General features: G+C 41.0%; 1 protein-coding gene across 14 annotated transcripts in view; it reads left to right on the forward strand.

Moving 5' to 3' along the window:
* Positions 1-25,309, forward strand: part of RHOBTB1 (Rho related BTB domain containing 1) — a 119,449-nt gene that overhangs the window by 72,166 nt on the left and 21,974 nt on the right. For 10 of the 14 annotated variants that reach the window (XR_010838964.1, XR_010838965.1, XM_067025550.1 and 7 more), the window contains 2 exons: positions 8,016-8,217; positions 8,739-8,842. Coding sequence is in view for 11 of the 14 variants with exons in the window: in XM_067025550.1 (XP_066881651.1) it covers positions 8,026-8,217; positions 8,739-8,842 (296 nt within the window). In the remaining 3 variants the exon portion in view is untranslated. Of the gene's footprint in view, positions 1-8,015; positions 8,218-8,738; positions 8,843-16,276; positions 16,595-20,637; positions 20,696-25,309 lie in introns of those variants that run through there. The other 4 variants (XM_067025555.1, XM_067025554.1, XM_067025552.1 and 1 more) reach the window with 3 other exon arrangements.

The following is a 25,309-nucleotide window of genomic DNA, read 5'->3' on the forward strand; positions in this document are numbered from 1 at the left end:
AGTAGTATGTATCTGTTAATCCCAAACTCCTAATTTATCCCTCCCCCTCCCTTTCTCCTTTGGTAACCATAAGTTTGTTTTCTATGTCTGTGAGTCTGTTTCTGTTTCGTAAATAAGTTCATTTGTAACATTTTCTTACATTCTGCTTATAAATGATGTCATGAAATTTGTCTTTCTCTGACTTACTTCACTTAGTATGATAATCTCTAGGTCCATCCGTGTTGCTGCAAATGGCATTATTTCATTCATTTTTTATGGCTTAGTAATATTCCATTGTATATATGTACCACATCTTCTTTACCCGTTCCTCTGTTAGTAGACATTTAGGTTGCTTCCATGTCTTGGCTATTGTAAAGACTGCTGCTATGAACACTGGGGTGCATGTATCTTTTCAAATTACAGTTTTCATCTTTTTGAGATATATGCCCAGAATAGGTATTGGTAACTCTCTTTTTAGTTTTTTAAGGAAACTCCATACTGCTCTCCCTAGTGGCTGCACCAATTTACATTCCCACCAACAGTGTAGGAGGATTCCCTTTTCTTCACACCTTCTCCAGCATTTATTGTTTGTAGACTTTTGGATGATGGCCACTCTGACCAGCGTGAGGTGATACCTCATTGTAGTTCTGATTTGCATTTTTCTAATAATTAGCGATGTTGAGCATCTTTTCATGTGCCTGTTGGTCATCTGTATGTCTTCTTTGGAGAAATGTCTATTTAGGTCTTCTGCCCATTTTTTGATTGGGTTGTTTTTTTTTTTTTTGATATTGAGTTGTATGAGCTGTTTGTATATTTTGGAAATTAGTCCCTTGTCAGTTGCATCGTTTGCAAATATTTTCTCCCATTCCATAGGTTGTCTTTCTGTTTTGTTTATGGTTTCCTTTGCCGTGCAAAAGCTTATGTTAGTTTAGGTCCCTTTTGTTTATTTTTGCTTTTATTTCTTTTGCCCTGGGAAACTGACCTAAGAGAACATTGCTACGATTTATGTCAGAATGTTTTGCCTGTGTTCTCTTCTAGGAGTTTTATGGTGTCGTATCTTATATTTAAGTCTCTAAGCTGTTTTGAGTTTATTTTTGTGTACCATGTGAGGGAGTGTTCTAACTTCATTGATTTACATGAGGCCCTCCAGCTTTCCCAACACCACTTGTCAAAGAGACTGTCTTTTCTCCATTGTGTATTCTTGCCTGCTTTGTCATAGATTAACTGAGCATAAGTGTGTGGGTTTACTTTGGGGCTCTCTATTCTGTTCCATTGATCCATATGTCTGGTTCTGTGCCAATACCATGCTGCTTTGATTCTGAAGTCTGAGAAGGTTATGCCTCCAGCTTTGTTCTTGTTCCTCAGGATTGTTTTGGCAATTCTGGGTCTTTTGTGACTCCATATAAATTTTAGGATTATTTGTTCTAGTTCTGTGAAAAATTTGATATGGATTGTATTAAATTTGTAGATTGCTTTGGGTAGTATGGCCATTTTAACAATATTAATTCTGCCAACTACCATATGACCCAGCAATCCCACTACTGAGCATATACCCTGAGAAAACCATAATTCAAAAGGATACATGTACCCCAATGTTCATTGCCACACTATTTACAAGAGCCAGGACATGGAAACTACCTAAACGTCCAACAACAGATGAATGGATAAAGAAGATGTGATACATATACATAACGGAATATTACTCAACTGTAAAAAGGAATGAAATTGGGTCATTTGTAGAAATGTGGATGGACCCAGAGTCTGTCATACAGAATGAAGTAAGCCAGAAAGAGAAAAGCAAATATCGTATATTAACGCATACATGTGAAATCTAGAAAAATGGTACAGGTGAACCTATTTGCAGGGTAGGAATAGAGACGTAGATGTGCAGAACAGACATGTGGACACAGGGAGGGAAGGGAAGGGTGGGATGAATTGGGAGATTAGGATTGACATATATACACTACCATGCTTAAAATAGCTAGTGAGAACATGCTATAAAGCACAGGAAGCTCAGCTTGGTGCTCTGTGATGAACTAGATGGGTGGGGAGGGAGGTGAGGGGTGAGGTGCAAGAGGGAGGGGATATAGGTATATATATAGCTGATTCATTTCATTGTACAGAAGAAACTAACATCACATTGTAAAGCAATTATACTCCAATAAAAAATGAAGCTAGGGCTTCCCTGGTGGCGCGGTGGTTGAGAGTCCACCTGCCGATGCAGGGGACACGGGTTCGTGCCCCGGTCCGGGAAGATCCCACATGCCACGGATCAGCTGGGCCCATGAGCCATGGCCGCTGAGCCTGCGCGTCCAGAGCCTGTGCTCTGCAACGGGAGAGGCCACAACAGTGAGAGGCCCGTGTACCACCAAAAAAAAAAAAAAAAAAAAAAAACTAAAAAATATATATATATTAACTCTTCCAATCCAAGAGCATGGAATATCTTTCCATTTCTTTCAGTCATCTTCAATTTCTTTTATCAATGTTTTATAGTTCTCAGTATATCAGTCTTTCACCTCCTTGGTCAGGTTTATTCCTAGGTATCTTTTTTTTGGACATGATTTTAAAAGGGATTTGGGGGTTTTTTTTAACTTTCTCATTCTGATATTTCGTTGTTAGTGTAAAGAAATGCAACAGATTTCTGTATGTTAATCTTGTATCCTGCTGCCCTGCTGAATTCGTTCATCAGTCCTAATAGTTTCTGTGTGGAGTCTTCAGGGTTTTCATATAGAATACCATGTTATCTGCATGTAAAGACAATTTTACATCTTCCCTTCCAATTTGGACACATTTCTTTTTTTTTTTTTTGTCTGATTGCTGTAGCTTGGATTTCCAATACTATGTTAAATAAAAGTGGTGAGACTGGGCATCCTTGTCTTGTTGAAGATTTTAGTGGGAAGGCTTTCAGCTTTTCACTGTTGAGTATTATGTTGACTGTGGGTTTGTCATAAATAGCTTTTATTATGTTGAGATATGTTCCCTCTATACACACTTTGCTGAGAGTTTTTATCATGAATGGATGTAGAATTTTATCAGATACTTTTTCTGCATCTGTTGAGATCATGTGGTTTTTGTCTTTTCTGTTGTTGATATGGCATATCACATTGATTTTCCGTATGTTGAACCAGCCTTGTGACCCTAGGATGAATCCAACTTGATCATGGTGTATGATCCTTTTTATGTGTGGTTGGGTTCAATGTGCTAATATTTTGTTGAAGATTTTTGCATCTATATTCATCAAGGATATTGGCCTATAATTTTTTTGGTAGTGTCTTTGGTTTTGGTATCAGGGTGATGGTGGCTTCATAGAAATGACTTTGGGAGTGTTCCCTCCTCTTCAGTTTTTTGGAAGAGTTTGAGAAGGACTGGTATAAGTACTCCTTTATATGTTTGGTAGAATTCTTCAGTGAAGCCATCCCATCCTGGACTTTTGTTTGCAAGGAATTTTTTCTTTTATTCCAGATTCTATTTCATTTTTAGTGGTTGGTCTGTTCACATTACCTATATCTTCTTGATTCAGTTTTGGTGAGCTATATGTTTCTATACACTTGTCAGTTTCTTCTAGGTTCTCCAATTGTTGGCATAGTATTCTCTTATGGTTTTTTTTATTTCCACAGTATCAGATATTATTTCTCCTCTTTCATTTCTTATTTTTATCCCTTACTGGTTTTTAAATAAACTTCTGACTTCCAGAGAGTGTACAAGTAGATTTTTCAGGTAGCATTTTAACTATCAGCATCCATGTCCTGAAGATTCAGTGAAAGTATGAAATAAAGTTCAAGTCGGTTTTGAGAGAGATTACAGAGCTGCCACAGTATCAGGTTACCAGTATCAGTTCTGCCTAGCTATTCTTTCCCTTTTATACCTTCCTTGTCTCCCCAGATATGGATCTAAAGGCAAAAGGGTATCTTCATAGATCAGCAGGATTTATGGTGGTGAAATTTATTAACAATGTTAAAGGAATATTTATTACTCTCTTTTCCGGGTAAATAAAAATCAGAAACCAGACAGTCATTATCCAGATGGTCGTAAGCGTACATTCAACCATAAGAGTGCTAGATAGGGATAAATTTGAGCCCATAACAAGCAAAGAAGGATACAATTGCATAGTTTTATAATTAGACCATAATATAATGTTTATTTGTTTATGTGTAACAGATGAATAATTGGTTTACAGTACAAGAATAGCATGAGTTTACATCCTTGGCTGTGACTTCATACTCTTAAAGTACTTTTTAGACTACCACTAAGTAAATTTCTACCCAAAAGGAAAGATTTGGAGCCTCGGATTTTGGAAACCCAGCAAACTCTTCCTGGAAGTGCCCCATGTAGAGTGCATGATCCAGGCTGTGAGAATTTCATTCCACCTGCCTTTCACTTCCCTTACATGCTGTCACCTTTGCACAGAGTTCAGCACCTTTGGCAGTCACTTCAGTTTTGCGCAGATCGCTAGAGATTAGAGGACCAACGGATGTTATTCTCACCTTTGATACAGAAATTTTTCGGACTGTGCATGAGATGTGTCTATAAACAAGTAAAGTGATGATATTTTTGTAATCATGGCCTTAATATAAAACCAGAAGGGCTTTTATCCCCCTCAAAGTCATCTTCTGTAAAAGCTGAACAGCTATTCCACCTGAGCTGCCACTATTCAAATTATGTGGGGGACCCCTCTTTGGGAGGATGCTACAGAGTAAGTTTGCAAGCCAACGAGAAAACCAGTGTTACAGTTTCTGTGTCATGTCTGAATTTTTACTAAATCCAAACATTCTCCCAAATTTTATGGATTGGTTCTCTTTGACTTTTATCTATCTAAAAAATAAAATAAAATTCACTCAAAAGTATAAAGTTTGAATGTCACTTAGGACATTCAAAGTAATCGACCTCAGGCTCCAGAGTTGTGAGACTCCAAATGGAACCTGTTTTTTCTGACATAGTCTACCCCATGGTAATATCACCAGAATCTTGTCAAAGACTGTTGTGAAGTGCTACCACTTTTGTGCTAGAATCTAGAAGCGCCCCATAAAAATATTTTTAACCTGCCTTTCCAACTCAGTTATCCTTCAGTTAACTGTGACCTCCTCTCTCCCCCTGCCCACCCAGAACTTTCTCTGCCTTCTTTGCATCAGGTCAGCTGTGCTACATCATGTATTTATGTGCTTCAGTTTTCAATGAATTACCCTTTAATTGCTCTACTAAAATGTATCCTTTTTATAGATCTTTACGATTATTAAGTTCATGATTTTTGCATCTAATCCTGGTCTTCCACGTGACTCAATTTTGTTGTCATCTAAAAGTATCATTGCAAAAAAATAAATTAATTAAATAAAAATATCATTTCAGCATGATGATAATTTTGAAGCCATCGGTGTGTCAGGTACGGCACTGGGGACTGAAAACATCAGTTCACCTAATCCTCACCACGTTAGGAGATGGGTACTATAATTCCCACTTAACAGATGAGGAAGCTAAGGCTCAGATAGTGCAGCTGACTTGCCTAAAGTCATATAAATGACTAGAAAGAAGGGAGACCAGGATTCGAACTCTCATCCGTCCAAGGCAGGGTTTCCCAACCGCGCACTGTGGTATTGGGCCGGATAATTCTTTGTTGTGGGAGCTGCCCTGTACATTGTAGTATGTTTAGCAGCATCTCTGGCCTCTGCCTACCTGAAGCCAGTAGCCCTTCCCCACACCCCGTTGTGACAACCAAAAATGCCTCCAGACATTGCCAAATGCCTCCAGACATTGCCAGATGTTCTAGAATGTAAGAACCACCCATCTAATGCCAAAGTAATGCTTTTGCCACATTATACTATTAAATCGAGAACTAATACAATCAGAATTTTAAGGCTGGATTTTAAAGAGGTTGATTTTTGGAATCACCACACCTGGCTAATCACCAGAATTGGAGATATTTAAAGACTCTTTTCCCACCCAAGACCTTCAAAATCAGCATTTGCCAGGTGGGGGACAGGTATCTATTTTAAGCCACTTCACGGGTGTAGGATCAGATCTTAACCCCACCACACATCTGTTCCTTGAATCACTCCACTCCATTCCTGCCAGATAGTTCTCCAACCTCAGGTTTAACACCTCCTGTGATGGTGTTATCCATATTCAGATGGTCCTAACTGTGCAAAAGCATCTTCTTTAACATTCTTCTTCTATCTCACCCTCTATACCCTTAATCTCATATTATCCAAATCATCATTTTTCTTAAGTCAACTGAATTAAACATGTATTGAGGGACTTGCCTGGTGGCGCAGTGGTTAGGAATCTGCCTGCCAATGCAAGGGACACGGCTTCGAGCTCTGGCCCAGGAAGATCCCACATGCCGCGGAGCAACAAAGCCCGTGCGCCACAACTACTGAGCCTGCGCTCTAGAGCCCGCGAGCCACAACTACTGAGCCCGCACACCACAGCTACTGAAGCCCACGTGCCTAGAGCCCGTGCTCCACAATAAGAGAAGCCACCGCAATGAGAAGCGTGCGCACCACAACGAAGAGTAGCCCCTGCTCGCCGCAACTAGAGAAAGCCCACGCGCAGCAATGAAGACCCAACGCAGCCAAAAATAAATAAATACATTTATTTTTAAAAAAAAATTTTAAGCGTGTTTTGATTCCTAATTATGTATTAGGCCCTACTCTGAGGTTTTTTTGTTTGTTTTTTTAATCATAGCTGTTAAGACCATTATGGACTCTTTTCAAGAAAATGACCATCCAACAGTTTTCTCAGTTTAACAATAGACTTCCTCAGAAGAGCAATCATAATACATTAAAATCTTAAAATCTTGCATGGCTGGCCACCCATCCAGCTGCTACCAGGAAGCAGTCCGCTCTGCAACTTGTGGGGTTCCTGTTTTGGGGAAGCAGAGCTGCCAGCAGCTTTCCTCTGCCTCTTCACCCATCACCCAGCAACCCTCTTTTAACCGTTTTTGATGGTTTCAGGAAGATTACAAAGTAGCTCCTCATTCCGGTAAAATCATTCTCTACCACATGCTCCAGATTTATTCTCTGAAAACAGAGAGGAGGGGTATTTTTTCCAAGATCTTTGTTTATAGTGCTCCTCTTAAGAATATCTTTTAATGAATTTGATTAATAAAAATTAATGAATGAATATAAGAATAAATTAATTTTAATAATATAACAAGGGACTTCCCTGGCGGCGCAGTGGTTAAGAATCCGCCTGCCAATGCAGGGGACACGGGTTCAATCCCTGGTCCGGGAAGATCCCACATGCCACAGAGCAGCTAAGCCCGTGCACCACAACTACTGAAGCACCTGCGCGTAGAGCCTGTGCTCCGCAACAAGAGAAGCCACCGCAATGAGAAGTCTGCACACCGCAACGAAGAGCAACCCCACCCGCCTCAACTAGAGAAAGCCGGCGCACAGCAACGGAAGACCCAACGCAGCCAAAATAAATAAATAAATTAAAATAATAATAATGTATCCAATCTCACACTTACAGTTAGTTCACTCTTCTTTAAAGTCAAGCAGTCCCTTTCTGCTCACACTTTGGCTTCTCCCCTAAGTCACCAGGATAGTTGAGAACCTACAGGAAATTGCTTTTTAATGAGAGATCTTGGATCACTGGAAGATTGTAACGTACACTCATATCGCAAAGGCTGCTTATGCCCGAATGCGTCAGGTTAAACCTGCAGGTGCCCAGTCTCTTTAGCGGGTCGACGTGAGTAGCTAGTGAGCTAGAAATGAGTGCAAGCAGCCCTGACTCGCCTGGATGGAGCTCCAGTAGGCAGGTTGTGTTTAGAGAAAACCAAGGAGAAAATAACATGTTAACCGGAATCAACCGTTTGGGGTCAAAATAACAATCCGGTGTTTTTGTACTTGTGTGAGATATAAAAAGAAAAGTTGAGTTTCAGTTTGGCTTAGTAGGAACTTCCAAACTTCTGGCTTCTGCCTGGGTACCTCCAAAGAGGTGCCTGGACCAAGGGAAAACCGCCTGGCCCCCCTCCCATCTTTGACTGCTCTGGGAAGCACCAGTGTCTTGAATGGAGTGTGTCTGCTCTCTTCTTCTAGAGTTTTATAAATGGACACTGACATGGACTACGAGAGACCCAACGTGGAAACCATCAAGTGCGTGGTCGTGGGAGACAACGCCGTGGGGAAGACGCGCTTGATCTGCGCCAGAGCATGTAATACGACGCTGACGCAGTACCAGCTGCTGGCCACCCACGTACCCACAGTGTGGGCCATTGACCAGTACCGGGTCTGCCAGGAGGTAAGACAGACGGCGCTTCTTTAGAATCCTAAGGGTACAACATTGCTGTTGCCAGTCTGATTTTTATGCTTATTTGGGGGGATTTCTATTTACTTGATTTTTTTTTTTTTTTATTGAAGTCTAGTTGCTTTACAATGTTGTGTTAGTTTCTGCTGTGCAGCAAAGTGATTCAGGTATACCTATGTATACATTCTTTTATATTCTTTTGCATTACGGTTTACCACAGGCTATTGAATACAGCCAGTCTGATTTTTTAAAAGCAGGGGAAGGGGTTAACGTGTATATTTGAGACAAAACTCCCCTTTTTAGTGTCACAAGAGAAAACAAAAGCAGAAGGCCAGCTTGGAGTATGGCTATGGTATCCTGAGGGAGGGCTTTTGAGGCACGTGGTTCCAGGAACAGAATTAGGACTTAGCTAAGTCCCGTTAGATAGAAGGAGAAGACTAAATGCAAGTGCGTCTCGGGGGCTCTGAGGGGGAGCCTCTGACTGACACTGAACATGGGTGCTGTCTCTCCTGCAGGTCTTGGAGCGTTCCCGGGATGTCGTTGATGAAGTGAGCGTTTCTCTCAGGCTTTGGGATACTTTTGGCGATCATCACAAAGACAGGCGTTTTGCATATGGCAGGTAAACCAAGACTATAGTGCAGTTCAGTTCAACTTCAGTACAATTTCCTTTCCCAAACCCATCTCTGCTTCGTAAATCAACAAAAACCACATAATATGGCCTTGAGATGTGTTGGGTTCTGCACTGTGTCTAAGAAAAGACAAGACCAAAAAAAAAGAACAACCCAAAACAGCATTGTTTCCTGATGTCACGAAAAGCACTCTGTGTGGCTTGGTTCCTCCCAGGAAGTACTTTATTTAAAACAACCAGTGCTAGTTAAACTGGACGTCTGCTGGACGCGGATTCTGTTGTGCTCTCCAACCTTGGGCTGCTTTGATTGTTGTCTTCCTGAATAATACTTAATTTACCTTCTCTTAAAATATTTTAAGTTTTTTTAGCACTTGGCCACCCCACTTCAGAAGGTCTCTTTGGTCTTTTTTTGACCATACTGCAGTCTGATGTTACTTGCTTTGGGCTTTGTTGTCTGAAAAGTCTATTATTTTTATTTGAAGGTCATTTTTTAAAAAGAAAGAAAAATATCTCTGAAGTCCTTCACAAAGGCACATTTCCAAAATGAACTGAAGCATTAATGTCTACTTTTCATTTAAAAAAAAAAAAGGAGGAGGAGGAGAAATCCAGTAAAGCGAAGATAAATCTAGGACATTAATATGAGTGCGAACAAGGTCAAAGTACTGTAAAATATTTAGCAACTTCTCTTTGTCACCATAACTCCAAAGGAGTCTCCGGGAGTCCAGCTGTCTTAAAGTCCCTCTCAGTGAATCTGTTATAACTATCAAAATCCAGATAAGGAGGAGATTTCCTTACCCCTTAATAGTAAATGAAGACATTTCCTTTTAAGTTTAGAAAGTTTAGAATTTAGGTCTCTTAACATCAAACATCATGGTACCTCACAGGATTGGATTAGATACTCCAAACGAGTTACTCCTTTGTATCGAGATAAGCGTTTCTGAAAGGACCTCTCTTTTCTTCAAGCCAGTATCCCTCTTAAGCCTCTGAATTCTACTGGCATTTATCCAAGTGGTCTAAAATACTGAATAAACTGCTGAAAGGGTTCGCCCTAGTCCTGAGAAGTCGTTCACACGCTGAAGGAATCTGCAACTTAGGCCAGTTTGTTCAAGGGGGTCTCAGAAAGAGGCATGTAGAAGTAAAACTGTGATTTTAATGTCCCCTTGAACAACGAGAACTGTTGAACTTCATATCCAGCATTACAGATATGTTTCTTCTTGAGTTTCCTGGTTTGTTTGTTTGGTTTTTCTTCCCTTTCCATGATGTTCTTGATTCTTATCTTAGTTGCCATTTGGGTTTTTTTCTGTTGTCTCGTTATTACACACGCACAAAAATAATAATCAGTGAACCTGCTTGTAAGTACTGTGCAGTCAGATTTTGTAATACCTGTGGTTTTAAGGAAGCATAATAAAATGATGACTGGAAGCAAAGTACGGACAACACAATAGATTTCCAAGGACAGTTTGTACCCCGACTTCTAAAAAGGTGTGGTGAATAAGGATGAGCTTACTGAGATACTGGGTTTAGCTTCTACGTGCTGTCTCAACAGCTCAGTGGTTTATTGCCACTTGAAATTTATGTATTTATGATGAATTTTAACTTGGTTCCACCATATGTAAAACTCGTTTTGTGGCAATAGAAAGGCTGCTTCATTATCATGGGAGGTTCCTGCTCAGGGTTGATTTAATGGCACAGTGACCTTCATAGATCTGATACTGACAGGCATCTACACTGGGCCTCATCCAGCTTCTTGAGGTATGTCATGCCTGTGCTTGGTCCCTCCCAACAGAAATAAGCTGCTCTCTCATGTGACTCTCTATCAGTTCAAAGTGCAGTGTTCTGCCCCCTTGTCTGTAATGTTTGGCTCTGTCAACTGTAGCCATCCCCCACACCTTTGGTGGAAACAGGACGCGCTTTCCAAGCCAAGTCTGACTCCCTGAGCCACACAGAGGGGCTCAGGAAGCCCTCCCGTGTTTCTGACCGAGCTCTCTGTGGGCCTCACTTTATGTGCATGTCTGGCCTTGCATTTCCTCTGTCTTTTCTGATTCTCCACAGCCTCCAGGCTTCCTGCCACAGACCCTACCACTGGTAAAGAACAAAAACCAGGGCTGTTCTGTCTCGGATTCCAGCCTCTGTCTATAAACGCTTAAATATGTCAGACCGCATTGCTATAGCACCAAAAAGTTACATTGTATGGAAAAGTCTGGTAGTAGTAGAACTTTCTTTTACTCAGTATAGGGCTCCAATCACTGGATCTCATTGCTGTGCGAGAGCTGTTTAATTTCTGTATAACTTCCATTTTTAGCTCCCTATCATCCGTTACGGAGAAAAATCAGAATTACAGTTTCTGACATTCAGTTTGGTTTGCAAACCTGTTTTTTCACTGATGTTTTTACTATACTTGGTATGAATTACAAGTCAGCGAGATGTGATATATTCCTGAGACTTGAAAATGTATTTAGAACCTTTTAAAAATAATTCATTTGATTCTTATGGTGACAGTGAGAGAAACCAGATTCATACCAAGATGCCTGAGACCTCACCTTCAGTTTCCTCGGCTTCTTAGCACCAAGCTAGTTAACAAGTTACCCCCTCAAACCTTCTTTGGCACAGGCATGCTCTAGTTTGCAGGGTGGGCCGGGGGTTGCCAGTCTGCTGACTTGAATTTGCAATTTTCCTCATGTGGTATAACTACAACCAGAATGTCAAAGCTCTTGTTATAATTTAAAGGTTATTATTCAACCCATTTTTTTAGCCAGCTAGATTAATAGCTCCAATTCATCAAAGCCCTACAGTGTGTCAATCAAAATATTAGGTGCTTTGCCAACACTAGTTTAGTTAATCCTTCCAGGAACCCTAGGAGGCAGAGATTATCTCCATGCCGCAGTTGAGTAGAGAGTTGAGTTCTTTTACTACCGTAACCTGCCCAATAGTGAGTTTCAAAAACAGATTCAAACCCAGCTCTGCCTGACTCCTGGCTCCCACTCTTTCCATTGTGACAAGCTACCTTGACCTCATTTTAAACAGAATGCAACTGAAACCACCACCCCACATTGATGAGCTGGGTATCCATTTGCTCTTCCGTATTTGTGTGGTGGCTTAGAATGAGAAGAGATCTCAAAAAGTCATCCGGTAGGGGCTTCCCTGGTGGCGCACTGGTTGAGAGTCCGCCTGCCCATGCAGGGGAAACGGGTTCGTGCCCCGGTCCGGGAGGATCCCACATGCCGTGGAGCGGCTGGGCCCGTGAGCCATGGCCGCTGAGCCTGCACTTCCAGAGCCTGTGCTCCGCAACGGGAGAGGCCACAACAGTGAGAGGCCCGTGTAACACACACACACACACACACACACACACACACACGCACACACAGAGTCATCTGGTCAACCCCTTTTCTCCAGGAAGGGAGATCATCCATCCAAGAAAAAGTAGTGATAAGAGTCCTTCTTTGCGATGGACATGAGAGGTAGCAGAGTAGCATTAGCATCCTAACACTTACCTAACACATTTGAAATATTTCAAACCCTCTTTTGTCTGGAGCGAATGACTCCAACTTTTAGTAGCCTTTCTTCTTCCTACCACCTACTTTCTATCCATTTTCGCACGAACTTTTGAAGCTCTTTCCTGGATCTTTTAAAATGTCAAGAACTAAACTGCACATAGTAGCCATGACTGTGATCAGCTGCTCTTTTTTGGCAAGAAAAATAAAATAGCTTCTTTTTAAAGGGATATCACTCAAGAGTTTTTCCCTAGAACTATTAAAAGAAGGAAGTGTATACACTTAGGTACCTGGCACTGAAAATGTAGGCAAGTAGGATGGGCTCTGCCTTCAACAGAATACCCGGGCCCCCCTGCCACTATCCTACAGTCACACCACACAAAAATAATTACCCATTTTATTGTTCACTTTCCTTGAAAACCTTCACCATTGCTGTGTCTCGGGGTCACATAACCTTCAAACCCATAAAGCCTATGGGGCTGGAGGAGGTGATAACAGCAGCTACAATTTAATCAGGGCTCCCCATGAGGCAGGCCTGTGCTCACGGCCCTATGGGTCTTGTCGCCACGTCATTCTTGTGGTGACCCTGTAAACTAGGCCCATTTCACAGTTGAGCAAGCATGTACAGAAAGGGGCCAAGGTCAGATGGCTAGGAGACAGTGGTACTGAACTTTTCCTGGTCATTCTGTCTGGCTCCAAAGCCTGCTTCTTCCCTTCCCCCCAGGCTTTTGTGGCTGATGATGATGATTGATGGCCAACTTACTTTACATTTATTCCCAGGCCAGTCTAATTCTTACACTATTCTGTGTGGACATGGAAGACCAGCATCCACCATCTATCACCAGCTCCAACTAATACTCCATTGCTCCTCTTAAGTTCTTTAATACGTAGCAAATGACTTAATTCTCTTTATGCTTCCATGAGTGACTAAACATGAGTCCTTTCGTTTCCAGTAAAAATGTTACAACCCAGCGAACATCCATGAGTGAGTAAACATTAGTCCTTTCGTTTCCAGTAAAAATGTTACAACCCAGCGAACTTTCTGAGAGTGAGTGAGATGCTTGGGTACTCTCTATGGCATGTTTTCTCCCCCCAGTTTTACGTAAGCATGCAGAATCACTGTATTTACCCTTACACCAAAGAGTTTCTAGGCATATTTTCAGTACAGTTGGAACTCTTATTATATAGATTACTCTTACACACTGATTTTTCTCAAGCGTTTTTATGTCCAATGAGAAGTACACTACATGTTTTAAATGATAACATCAATCAGAGCCATGGTTTCTGTGTATCTGTTTAGATAAGACAGTTCCAGTTTCACGTTGAAGGCACATGTAATCAGATACAGCATGAATACATCTCATCTTGAATGCTTGGTTGAGGCCCTTTAAAAAATTCAGGACTGTGGGTGACCAGTGTTTATGTCTTTGTCTGGGATTGGCTGAACTTGTCGTTAATGGCATGGGAAAAAAGCAAGAAACAACTAATGTGCCTCCATAAAGTATTTTGGAGTAGTTCTCGCCCATGGCACTTTCTAAACGCTTGGCCAGAACTAACATTCTGATGATGATTTCAGGATGGCAAACAGCCTGTCAGACAGAGAAACATATCAAGTGGAAGTGGACCAGGGCCAGGATGAGGGTGAGGCAAGTAAGGCACTCACCTTGGGTGTAAAATGTAAATAATAATAATTTTTTAAAGATAGGATCACTGTTAACTGATCTTTTCTTTCCGTCTCAGGCACAGCATGGCAAATGTTACTGGTCCTGACCTTATTTAAAATTTTGGTATTTTGCTCATGCTAAATGTTTTGTTTTGTTTTTAACCTTAATTTTGATTTTTGAAAAAATAGTGTTCATCTGGATTACTGAGGTTTGGGGCACCTCTTTAAGTTTTGCACCTGAGGCCAGTGTTTCACTCTTCACCCAAGTCCTGGCCCTGAAAGTGGACTTTCATAAATGGATAGCAAAGCAACAAAGGGAGGAAGGTTCCCAATGCGGGTACTTGATGGAAAAGTCATCCAAACCACACTTCTAAATGTGTGGTCCAGGGGGATCTAGGAAAACTACCGCAGCTTGTTGCCTAAAGATATTTAGTCCTGCTGTGGCATAAAGGACTAAGACTTGCCCAAGTTATAGAAAACAGTAGAAAGACCTTTGAAGAGCAGCTAGTTGGACCAAGGGACAGCAATAGTTGTTCCCTAAGAGGTTCGACTAAAACTGTTAGTTCTCATACTTGATTATGCCGAAGCTACTGGTTATCTGATGTCAGAGATCTGGGGAGAGGTGAATCAGCATGTTTTAGCCAGTACCTGAATGAGCAGAAAGCAGTTAGTCCTCGGACCACGCTTTGGTAAACACTGTCACGGAAATATCACAATACGCTTTACCGAACCTCAGCCAAACAGGAAGAATCTCATGAAGACTGGAGAGAGCTTTTGAGTGAGGGAAACCAGGGAGAAAAGAGCACGTATTGTGTGTGAATCCCTTGCTGTAACATTCTAGAAAATGCAGTGTAATCTATACTGACAGAAAGGAGAACACTCGCTGCCTGGGAAAGAGGATGGAGGGAAGGTGGGATTACCAAGGGACACAGGACACTTTCAGGGTGATGGAAATATTTGTTTTATTGATTGGGAAGACAGTATGGAGAGTGTATACCTATGGCAAAGCTAATCACATTGAGCACTTTAAGTATACAAAGTTTAGTGTATTTCAATTGTAGCTCAATAATTTTTTAAATAAAATTTTTTTTTTTTGGTACACGAGCCTCTCACCGTTGTGGCCTCTCCCATTGCGGAGCACAGGCTCTGGACGCGCAGGCTCAGTGGCCACGGCTCACGGGCCCAGCCGCTCCGCGGCATGTGGGATCTTCCCAGACCGGGGCATGAACCCATGTCCCCTGCATCGGCAGGCGGACTCTCAACCACTGCGCCACGAGGGAAGCCCTAAATAAAATATTTTTATGGGCAATCTAAGTAGTCTATGATATGTGAGGAAATTTTCATGGCTGACAATATATGTTTTGATTATTTATAGAACTTAAACTTAGTTCTCATTGAACTTAGTTCATCAGTAGAAATCATTTGTATGAACTTAGGGGTGAAAAAAAAATAAGACGAGATCCTTAATAGCTGAACATGGGAAATGAAATGGTTCTGGCATCTCAGAGCTAATGATGGGACACTATCAAATTGTCCCCAAATCATGCTGGACCCCTTTTCCCAGAGACAGAGCCCTCAGCTGTGTGGATCATAATTCACCCAAGTGGCCTGTGTCTTTGGCTGTGGTTCTGTTTGTATCTTTTTCTGAGAAGATACATTTGAGCAGGTACCCTGTGATAACTGAATAAAGGACACCACATTCCTGAAAGTTTTCCATTTCTCCATCAGATAGTGAAAGTTTTGTCTTTCGTAGTCGGTTCTTTCTGGAACTGGAGAATGGTGCGAAGCCAAGAGAAAAAGGAGGGAGGCGTAGTAAGCCACACTACCCCAAACCTCCCCCTTTTTTGCCAAAGTTTTGAATTTATAAATTGGGGCGGGGTAGGGGGGAAATGCCTTGTTTGAATGAGTATTCTTAAACAGAATTACATGTATTAACACTAATGTTTTTCCAACTATAGTTTGTTTCTCCCCTGGGTATCATTTCCAAGATCTTTACAGGAATCATTTAAATAAATATTATATACTTACGGTAATCCATTTACCCATGGATGAGGGCATTAAGTAAAACAGTTGAAAGTGGATTATTGCTACTTTGTGCTAATCCAAAACAAAAATATGTTAGACTAAATGCATACAAGTAATTAAAAATTTTTAATGTACTGGAAATTTATGGATTCTGTACTAAAAAGTACTCAAGCATAGGATTGCAGTGATGCCAAATCATCTGGCACAGAGAAAATATGTCTGTGCCGTGCCCTGTGCCATCCTCAGCCTACTGTCCTTCCTGCTCTGAACTGGTACATCTTGTATTGTAACCAGAAGACACAATATCAGGGGATTCCTGTGCCCAACCCAGCCCTGTTTCCGGGATGAAATTGTCCTTGGGAAGCAGCAGTGCCAAATGAGACAGGAACAGGGCTTGGTTGATGACCGGGGCCAGTCGTGTTCCGGGACCTGGAAGGATGCTGGCTGCTGTCCAAACACCGGCCACACGACTGGGAAAGACGGTCCGTTATGGTCGAGCGCAGAAAAGCATTTGTGGACCCAAAAGACGCCGCAGATGTATGAATAATGAGGCCACTGAGATGGGTAAGGAGAATAAGGAACATATATACTGTTCGATACATTAACATCGTGTGTTCTGCCTCCTTTCTACCTTTTTGCTGTTACTACTTAGTAACTGCAAGCTTGACAGGTTGGGTCAAATGCAGCTAAGTTTCTTGACTTTTCATCCTTGGACAAAGAGAAAACATCGGTTTGTGATGTTTCTATTCTGGAATCATCTGATGAAAAAATATATATTTCAGCCCGCACAGTTTTCCCGTATAAATTAGGTGGTAAGAAGAAAGAGACAGCTGCTGGGTAATTCTGCAGTGTCCTCAGAGGATAATTCTATTACCGTCTTTCAGCAATTCCATATCAATGAGCTAGTCAGCCAAAAGGGAAAGATCTCTTGATGAGAATGTCCTGCCATTCTTATTAGCTGCAATATACAAGATATGTCTTTGGTGACTTTTGAACCCATAATCGTATTTGTCTGACAATAATTGGTACCATATGGTTTACAGACCACTTTCACAGATATTTTTCTTAGTGAATCTTAACAATAATCGTATCAATAACTTTTAATTTTGACCATTTATTAGATTTCCAAAATTATTCCACTACTTTGTTCTCTCTCCAGAGCTCCTCTGCCTCTCAGCCTAGAAAGTATAGTTAGAAGGACAAAGTACTGAATTACCAAAAGATAAAACAAATAAGCAAAAATCTCTTCTAAACTTATCACCTTGGTTGTCTTTCTATTTTAGTACTTTTTGGGTGGGGTGGGAGAGTTGGCATGTTTTTTAAAAAACAAGATGGTCTGTGAAATAGAGGGTGTTATCTTAAGCCTTAATTCTGTGAAACTAACCCAGAATTATTCCTGAAAGTAACCTGCCCATTTCTTTATATTTCCTTTGCTTCTGGATACAATCTAATTCCTAGAAGAGATCATTAATCCATTTTTATTCTGGCATTATGAAAGTATCCAATTAGATGGGTAAATAGATTTTTAAGATAAATTCAAATAATTTAAAGATATATATTTAGTGGATAATCTCTGCTATATACCAGAGATATTAATAGCTATCTTTCAGCCGTAATTGTCTGAAGAAATGTAATAGCTCACATATCATTTTTTCATTAAAACTTTAAGCATATCCCCTAACTGAATTTTTAGGCCTAAATTTATTTCTTTTAGATTTTGAGTCTGCAGACATATTTGCATCTACATCCTGCAATATCTATAAAGGCCATTTTATTTGGTAAACAGCCACTGAGGGCCTCTTTTGTTACAAACACTGTGTTGTGCACAATGGGAGAGAAACTAGTAGGAACAGAACAAAATCCCTAAAAATGAAACTCAAGAGTAGTGGGGAAAGACAGCAACATAAAGAGTTACAATTCAGTGTTAAAATGCTGAGCTAGGGCTTCCCTGGTGGCGCAGTGGTTGAGAGTCCGCCTGCCGATGCAGGGGACACGGGTTCGTGCCCCAGTCCGGGATGATCCCACGTGCCGCAGAGCAGCTGGGCCCGTGAGCCGTGGCCGCTGAACCTGCACATCCGGAGCCTGTGCTCCACAACGGGAGAGGCCACAGCAGGAGAGGCCCACGTACCGCAAAAAAAAAAAAAAAAAAAATGCTGAGCTAAAGATGTCAGTACCAGGAACAGGGAAGAAATAATTGCTCTGAGCAAAAATTCCAGCATCATTCTTGACTCCTTTTGGTCATATCTGACACCTGCTCCATCAGCAAACCCCAGTGGCTCTAGCTTCCACGTGTATAAAGAATGCAACCACTTCTCACCACCTGCACCACTCCCAGGCCGAAGTCACCACCATCTCCCTCTGGCTTATTATTTTATAACTGGCCTCTCCTTCTGTCTTATCCCTGCTGACAACCCACGCCCCACCACCATTTAGTCAGTTCTCATGATGGCAGTGGGGTGATCCTGTTAACACATAAATTAAATGATTCTGCTCAAAGCCCCCTAATCGTCTACCAGTTCACTCAGAGTAAGAGCCAGACACCCATTAGGCCCTCCGTACCTCAGCCCAGCATTGCCTCTCTGAGCTCAGCTCCTGCTGTTTCCCCCTCACCCTCAGGAAAACGCCCCAGGAATGCTCCTGCCTCAGGACCTTTGCACTAGCCGTTCCCGCTTCCACAGTGTTCTCCCCGCAGATATCAACACGTCAGCTCTTTCACTTCCTTCAGGTCTCTCCTGAAATGTCACCTTCTCAGTCAGCCCCTCCACGGCCACCTCATTTCAACAGCAGCTTATGCTCCCCAATATTTCTGTCCCCCTTCCCCACTATATTTCCTCCTTAGCACCTGTCACCACCTAGCATACTAAATATTTTACCTCTTTTTCTTGCTTATTGTCTCTGTTCTCCAGTTGAATATAAGCTTGACAAGGGTAAGCACAATGAGGACAGTGCTGTGTGTCTTTAACTTGTTAAAGACACAAATGTCTGGAAGAGCACCTGGCACATAGTAGGTTATCAGTTAATATTTCTGGGAGAAATGATTGAATGATTGCTTATTGATACTGGATAAGTGACTTGGCAAGTCCTTGTACCTTTATGGATTCACAGAGGATTGCGGAGAGGCCTGGGTAAAAGTGGTCAGATGATCTGCTGGTTCGCACAGTTTCGTTTCACAAGAGTCAGGGAGGTTAATCCCGGAGCCCTCCCATCTGGCCATCTAGCTGACATGTAGGCATTGTTACATGTGCAGCTAGTCTTGCTTTTCGGAGAAAACAGTGCAGGAAGGCAGTTCCTCAGTCATGGAGCTTCAGGGCGAGCGGAAGAGAAATGAGAATGAGGTGGGGTTTAGGCAGAGAATTTATTACCACAGTTTCACTTTCTCCTGTTAAGGAAGCCTTCTCTGTATATCAGTGTTTCCTGCTTTCATTGATCAGGAGTTAAATGAGATTGCTTAAGCTATTTCTTTGAATTAATTACTTGTGCTTCACCCAATTTCACACGCGCTCCACTTTTTCTGATGATTGTGTGAGGTGTAAGAATACAGACAGTCTCTGACTTATAATAGTCCTATTGACAACTTTTCTACTTTACGGTGGTGCAAAAGTCATACACATTCAGTAGCAAACGTACTTTGAATTTTGATCTTTTCCCAGGCTAGCGATATGTGGTACTACGCGCTCTCGCGCTGCTGCGCATTGGCAGGGAGCCCCGCTCTCGGTCAGACACGCAGTCACCAGGGTAAACAACTGATACGTTTACAGCCACTCTACTCAGACAGCCATTCAGCACAATATCCAATAAGTTACATGAGATGTGCAATACTTTATTATAAAATAGGCTTTTTGGGGCTTCCCTGGTGGCGCACTGGTTGAGAGTCCGCCTGCCGATGCAGGGGACGCGGATTCGTGCCCCGGTCCGGGAAGATCCCACGTGCCGCGGAGCGGCTGGGCCCATGAGCCGTGGCCGCTGCGCCTGCGCGTCCGGAGCCTGTGCTCCGCAACGGGAGAGGCCGCAACGGTGAGAGGCCCGCGTACCGCAAAAAAAAAAAAAAAAAAAAAAAAAAAAAAAGGCTTTTTGTTAGATGTTTCCCAACTGTATGCTAATGTAAGCGTTCTGAGCACATTTAGGGTAGGTGAGACTAAGCTATGATGTTTGGTAAGTTAAGTATTTTAAATACATTTTTGATTTATGATATTTTCAATTTAGATGGGTTTATCAGGACATAACCCCATTATAAGTCAGAGCAGATTTGTACACTAAAGGAAGCATAGATAGAAAAATGGGATATCAAGTTAAAAAAACAGCTGGTTTCCATCAGATGATAACCCACAGCCTTCTATATGGTCAGGCCATTGCCTTCTGCGATATTTGCACTATGATGGCAGAACCAACCATTTTTAAGACTTGAGTATTATCTATTTTAGGATTTGGTGGCATTGGTGGGATGTTGACTTGGCTTCCCTGTACTTGAGAGTGTGCATCGCTTGGTCCCATTTTTGGAGGGTGGGGGAAGACTGGTTTAAAATGTTGCTTCCTACTAAACATGCAGTTATGGGCTTGGAAGAAATAGTTACGCATGCTAATCACTCCCAAATCTGGATATATTTCAGGGTGTTTTCACAGTTTTCCCCACATAACATCTGTACTTAAGAAGCCTCACTGCTATTGGTAAAGTATTGACTTGATTTCTCTGCTCACATCCAGGGCACTGCATGGTACTGCCCTGCTCTCCCTAGATCCCCTGCCAGGCACTCCCTTACAGGCCTCTCCATTTTCCATGAGTGTGAGCTTACACAGCCATTCATCTCCAGGTGGTTATGTTCACCATCACTGACAACTCCCTCCGCATCTCATACACACCGGGCTGCTCCCCTACTAAAATTTTCCAAAGCCACGTGTTACACATTCCTTTTCTCTGCCATGCTCCCAGCTGTTTTGTGCTGTTTTGATCTGTCTGTTTGCACAGCGCTGTCAGATTATATGCATGAAAGGTGTATCGCTGACATGAATGGTTTTGAAAACATTTCCGTAGAGGCTACCTCAGTTATCAGTAGGGAGGAGGAGGTCAGGGACTCCTACTTGAGTCTTTGCCAGAAGAGGACTTGTGTACACTGACAAAGAAACCCATTGAAATGTGATCATGATCTCCACCAATATATAAAGGATATGGTAGTCTCTACTAAAGAAATAATAATAGGCAGTAGGGCTTCCCTGGTGGCGCAGTGGTTGAGAGTCCACCTGCCGATGCAGGGGACACGGGTTCGTGCCCTGGTCCAGGAAGATCCCACGTGCCGCGGAGCGGCTGGGCCCGTGAGCCATGGCCGCTGAGCCTGCGCATCCGGAGCCTGTGCTCAGCAACGGGGGAGACCACAGCAGTGAGAGGCCCGTGTACCACAAAAAATAATAATAATAATAATAATAATAATAGGCAGTAGTGACATAGAAAGGCTTAAAAGTATATGTTAAAAAAGAGATACTTCCAAGCAAGACTCAGGTAAATAGAATTGGTAGCTTACTCTTCATTACCAAGTATTCATCAGCAAGAGACCCAACCAAAATTGGCACACTGGAGAAGGGCCCTTGGATGTCCTGCTCACAGCTATCTGGAGGACTGGATGGAATCCACTATCCTTCATATAGCCCACGTTGGCCTGGGCTTACCTAGATAAAGGATAATTTAGCAATTTTTTTTTTCACCTAAGCAGATAAGAAAACCCAAGGCCCATGGCTCCTTAGCTGGACAGTGATGGCAAAGTAGAAAAGGGAAGAAAAGGGAAGACAAACTAAAAAGATGGAAAGCATTTTTGCGATAGGAAAGCACTTTTGTGATAAGAAAGAACATAGAAGCTTTATTCCTAACAGCAAATTTTTCATAATGATGATCTACCCTTTTTAATCACTTCTTCAAAGGAGAAACTTAGCTTTTGTTTGCTTCCCTGATCTTTTCCCACCAAGTTTGCTAATTTGACTGTAGATATTATAAAGACAGGCCATGAAAACGTGTGGCATTTAATGTTGAAAATCTAGCTTGAAAAAGAACAAAAAATGTATCATACACATATTATTACCTGAAAAGGAAAATCCGCCATGTATTTAATTTCAATCTATTCTTTAACGACTTCACATAAAAAAATTGCACTCTACGCCCATAGCCGTATATAATAAAGAGTGTAATGAATAAAGTACACTTTTTAAAAAGTCTGTCCCGGGCCAAGATATGTGGGTATGATGCGCTATTTTCAGATTTTGTTTTCTTTAATCCTCCAACAAAGATTGGTCCCAACTTTGCATGCACGCCTTATGTTATCCAAATATCTCTGCCAATCTTTCACATGCTATCTTTGGCCAGTGTTCTCCTTGAAAGATAGCTGAAAAAAATATGCTTTTCTGTTTGTTTAATATCTGAAGAAGAACTGCTACAACTGAGGTTGGCTTTATCAGCTCAAGCATTTTGGGGATGACTAGGTCTCTCTCTGGTCCCACCCCTCCATGAAACTAGAAGATCCGCAATTGTTTCAACACATAGATTTACTTTGGATTGTTTTTCACTTGTCTAATCAAAACATTATTTCATGGTCATTATGTGATGTGTCAGTACCCTAGTGAAACTTCTATATTGATATTTTCACCTTAGAAACAATAAATCACATTTTTCTCCAAAAAATAAACATTCATAGGCAAGCAACACTCTAAAATCCTTTGTAATCCTGGCTTCCTTTAATAAAGCCACTTAGCCCAGTCCAAAAAAAAAAAAAAAAATCCAAACCTTTCCTACCCTTCTCAATATTCAAGTTCTGGAATTTAGAGTTTTGTCTCCTATGTGCTTTGCCTCTGCATTCTCGAATTCTCGTGCTTTCTATTCCAAATAACTGTAGGACTCCACTTAAATCCCATCAGATTCTTTTTACAGCTGAAATAGGAACCCTGAGGTCATTTCTAGGCCAAGCCTGCTGCCTAATCTGTGAGAATGTCATCACACCTCCCCCTCCCAATTATTTTTAAACTCAGCTCTTCAAAGTAAAAAAGTGTAACAGAGCCCATAGAAGCAGAAATGCTAGAACTTGCCTTTTTCTTTTTATCTTTCACAGGAATGGCATTTTTAAACACCAGCTTGTGTCAGACATTGAACAGTCTCCACCCAGGAATGAATGTTTTGATTAAAAGTTATTTAGTATCTCTAGCTCCTTGGAATTGTGCCTAAAGCTGGAGATATTCTTAGCTGCAGGTCTTGTGCCTCCTTTGACCAGATAGAAAAATGGCTCAAAATCTAGAGGGAATAAATGGCATTCTCAAAATAGCTACTTGATTATATAGGTGTTTATATCATAGAGGATCCTGATGTGTTGTGAATTAGGAATTAGAAGAGAATGCTGGGATGAGAAGGAATATGTCAAAGCAGCATCTTTCTATAGCTCTGCCCCTACGGCCATTGATTCTCAGGCTTTTGCTTAAAATCAGGTTTAGAACACTACATTCGTATGGCAGGCCTCTTTACTTAATGTTTCTTAACTTGAATGTGTATTTAAATCAACAAGGGTTAAAGATATTTAAGCAGGTTGGTAGATAAAATATGATCTAATTTCTAAAACTACTTTTAATGTAAAATCATGGGGACAGATTCTCATAGCATCTAAACGTGCATGTCAAAAAAGGAAAAAGAATAACTTTATTCCAAGGATGCAAATAGAATTTTGACTCAAGTTATTTTCGCTTCAGAGGTAGCGTTGCTCTCAGTACAGCCTCTTCTCTTTAACTATCATCCTTTTGAGGCAAAATATTTACAGAGCATTGAATTATTTTTCTAGCTTTCCAACAGCATTTCATGCACTGAGATATTGATGTGACATAGTTAGAAGTTGGGCCCTCGGGACCTGTATTGTGCAATGGCATTGTGCTGCTATCATCAGGAGATGCCATTTTTTCCAGCCCCCAAGGTCCTGTCTGTACTTGTTTACAGGTCATCTGGAATAGCAGCTAGTATAGGTTCAGTGGCATGAGTGTTATCACGGTAACCTTGGCAACAGAGCTAGCTCTGATTTCAAAACCTCACATGCTGTATCATAAAATTAGATAGCAGAATTGACATTTTGCTACATGTCTGTCATATAAATTAAACTCAGAATGATTTTTTAATAGCCATGTGCCTTAATATGGAAATAGAAGGCACCAATTAGAAAAAATTTTATACATATATCAATATGTACTGTTCCACATTTAGGTGGTGGACACATTTTCTCAATTCTTTCCCTATGATTTTGAACCTGAGATACTGCCATATTATTCTCACTGTGCAGAATTCTTGGCAGCTTTATTTTATGATCAGGCTGAAGCTTACAGCAGAGCTGCATCAGATATCCTATATAAATAGGATTATGAATAATAGAAAACTCAGCTCCTAAAAAATGTAAAATTCAAAGCTTTCTTGACTTTACTGGATACCATTATTTATGCTGATTAGAAGTAAGACTGTGCACAGAATATTCTGCTAACTAAATCAGAATCCCAAAGACAAGACATGCTTCCCTTTCATTTATATAGTTATGCATATTTTTACACACATTATATTTTCCAGTACCCAAGAATCTTTGATAAGATCTTTATTCCAAGGGCATTTTAAACATGCAGATTAATACACTCATCTGCTTTGAGTCCTAGGGTCCTCTTTTATAATTTGTAAATATTTTAATGTCAGGATTTTCCCCTCTATTTGTTGTGTTCTGGTGCAGTTTTTCTTGGATATAAATTTAAATACTCAACTTGTGAATTACATTCAATGTAAGCACCCTGCAGTTTGCTGCATTGCAAATGATTATTTTTAGAAATTTTATGGTTGCCTGGATATATTTGTTTGTCTTCATTGATATGTAGGGAGAGAAGCTCATTAATGATTTAAAAAGATGGTGTTTTGATTCATCGACTTGATTCTTCTCATTATATAAACAATAAAGGCAACAAATTAGCATCTAATAAAACTGTAAGTTTATTTCTGAATGTAGCTGCAAAATAGTCTTGAATCCTTGGTTATAACTTCTTCTATTCTTTATATTCTTCTGCCTCCATGTTTTCAAAGTCACCATTCTGCATATTTGAACCTAGAAAGATGGTTTATAATTCTTATTAAAGATACCTTTTAGCAGTTATCTGTCAAACACCATAATTGACAACTGTTTTGTAAAACAGTTCTTTGGCTCCTAGAATGATAAGTTATTATATAAAACATGGAAGATCCTTCTGTCACAACTGACTATAAAGCAATTTTCCTTTTTTCCATATATCTGCTCT

The sequence above is a fragment of the Kogia breviceps genome, chromosome 2, assembly GCF_026419965.1.
Source record: "Kogia breviceps isolate mKogBre1 chromosome 2, mKogBre1 haplotype 1, whole genome shotgun sequence".
In the NCBI taxonomy this organism is placed as follows: domain Eukaryota; kingdom Metazoa; phylum Chordata; class Mammalia; order Artiodactyla; family Physeteridae; genus Kogia; species Kogia breviceps.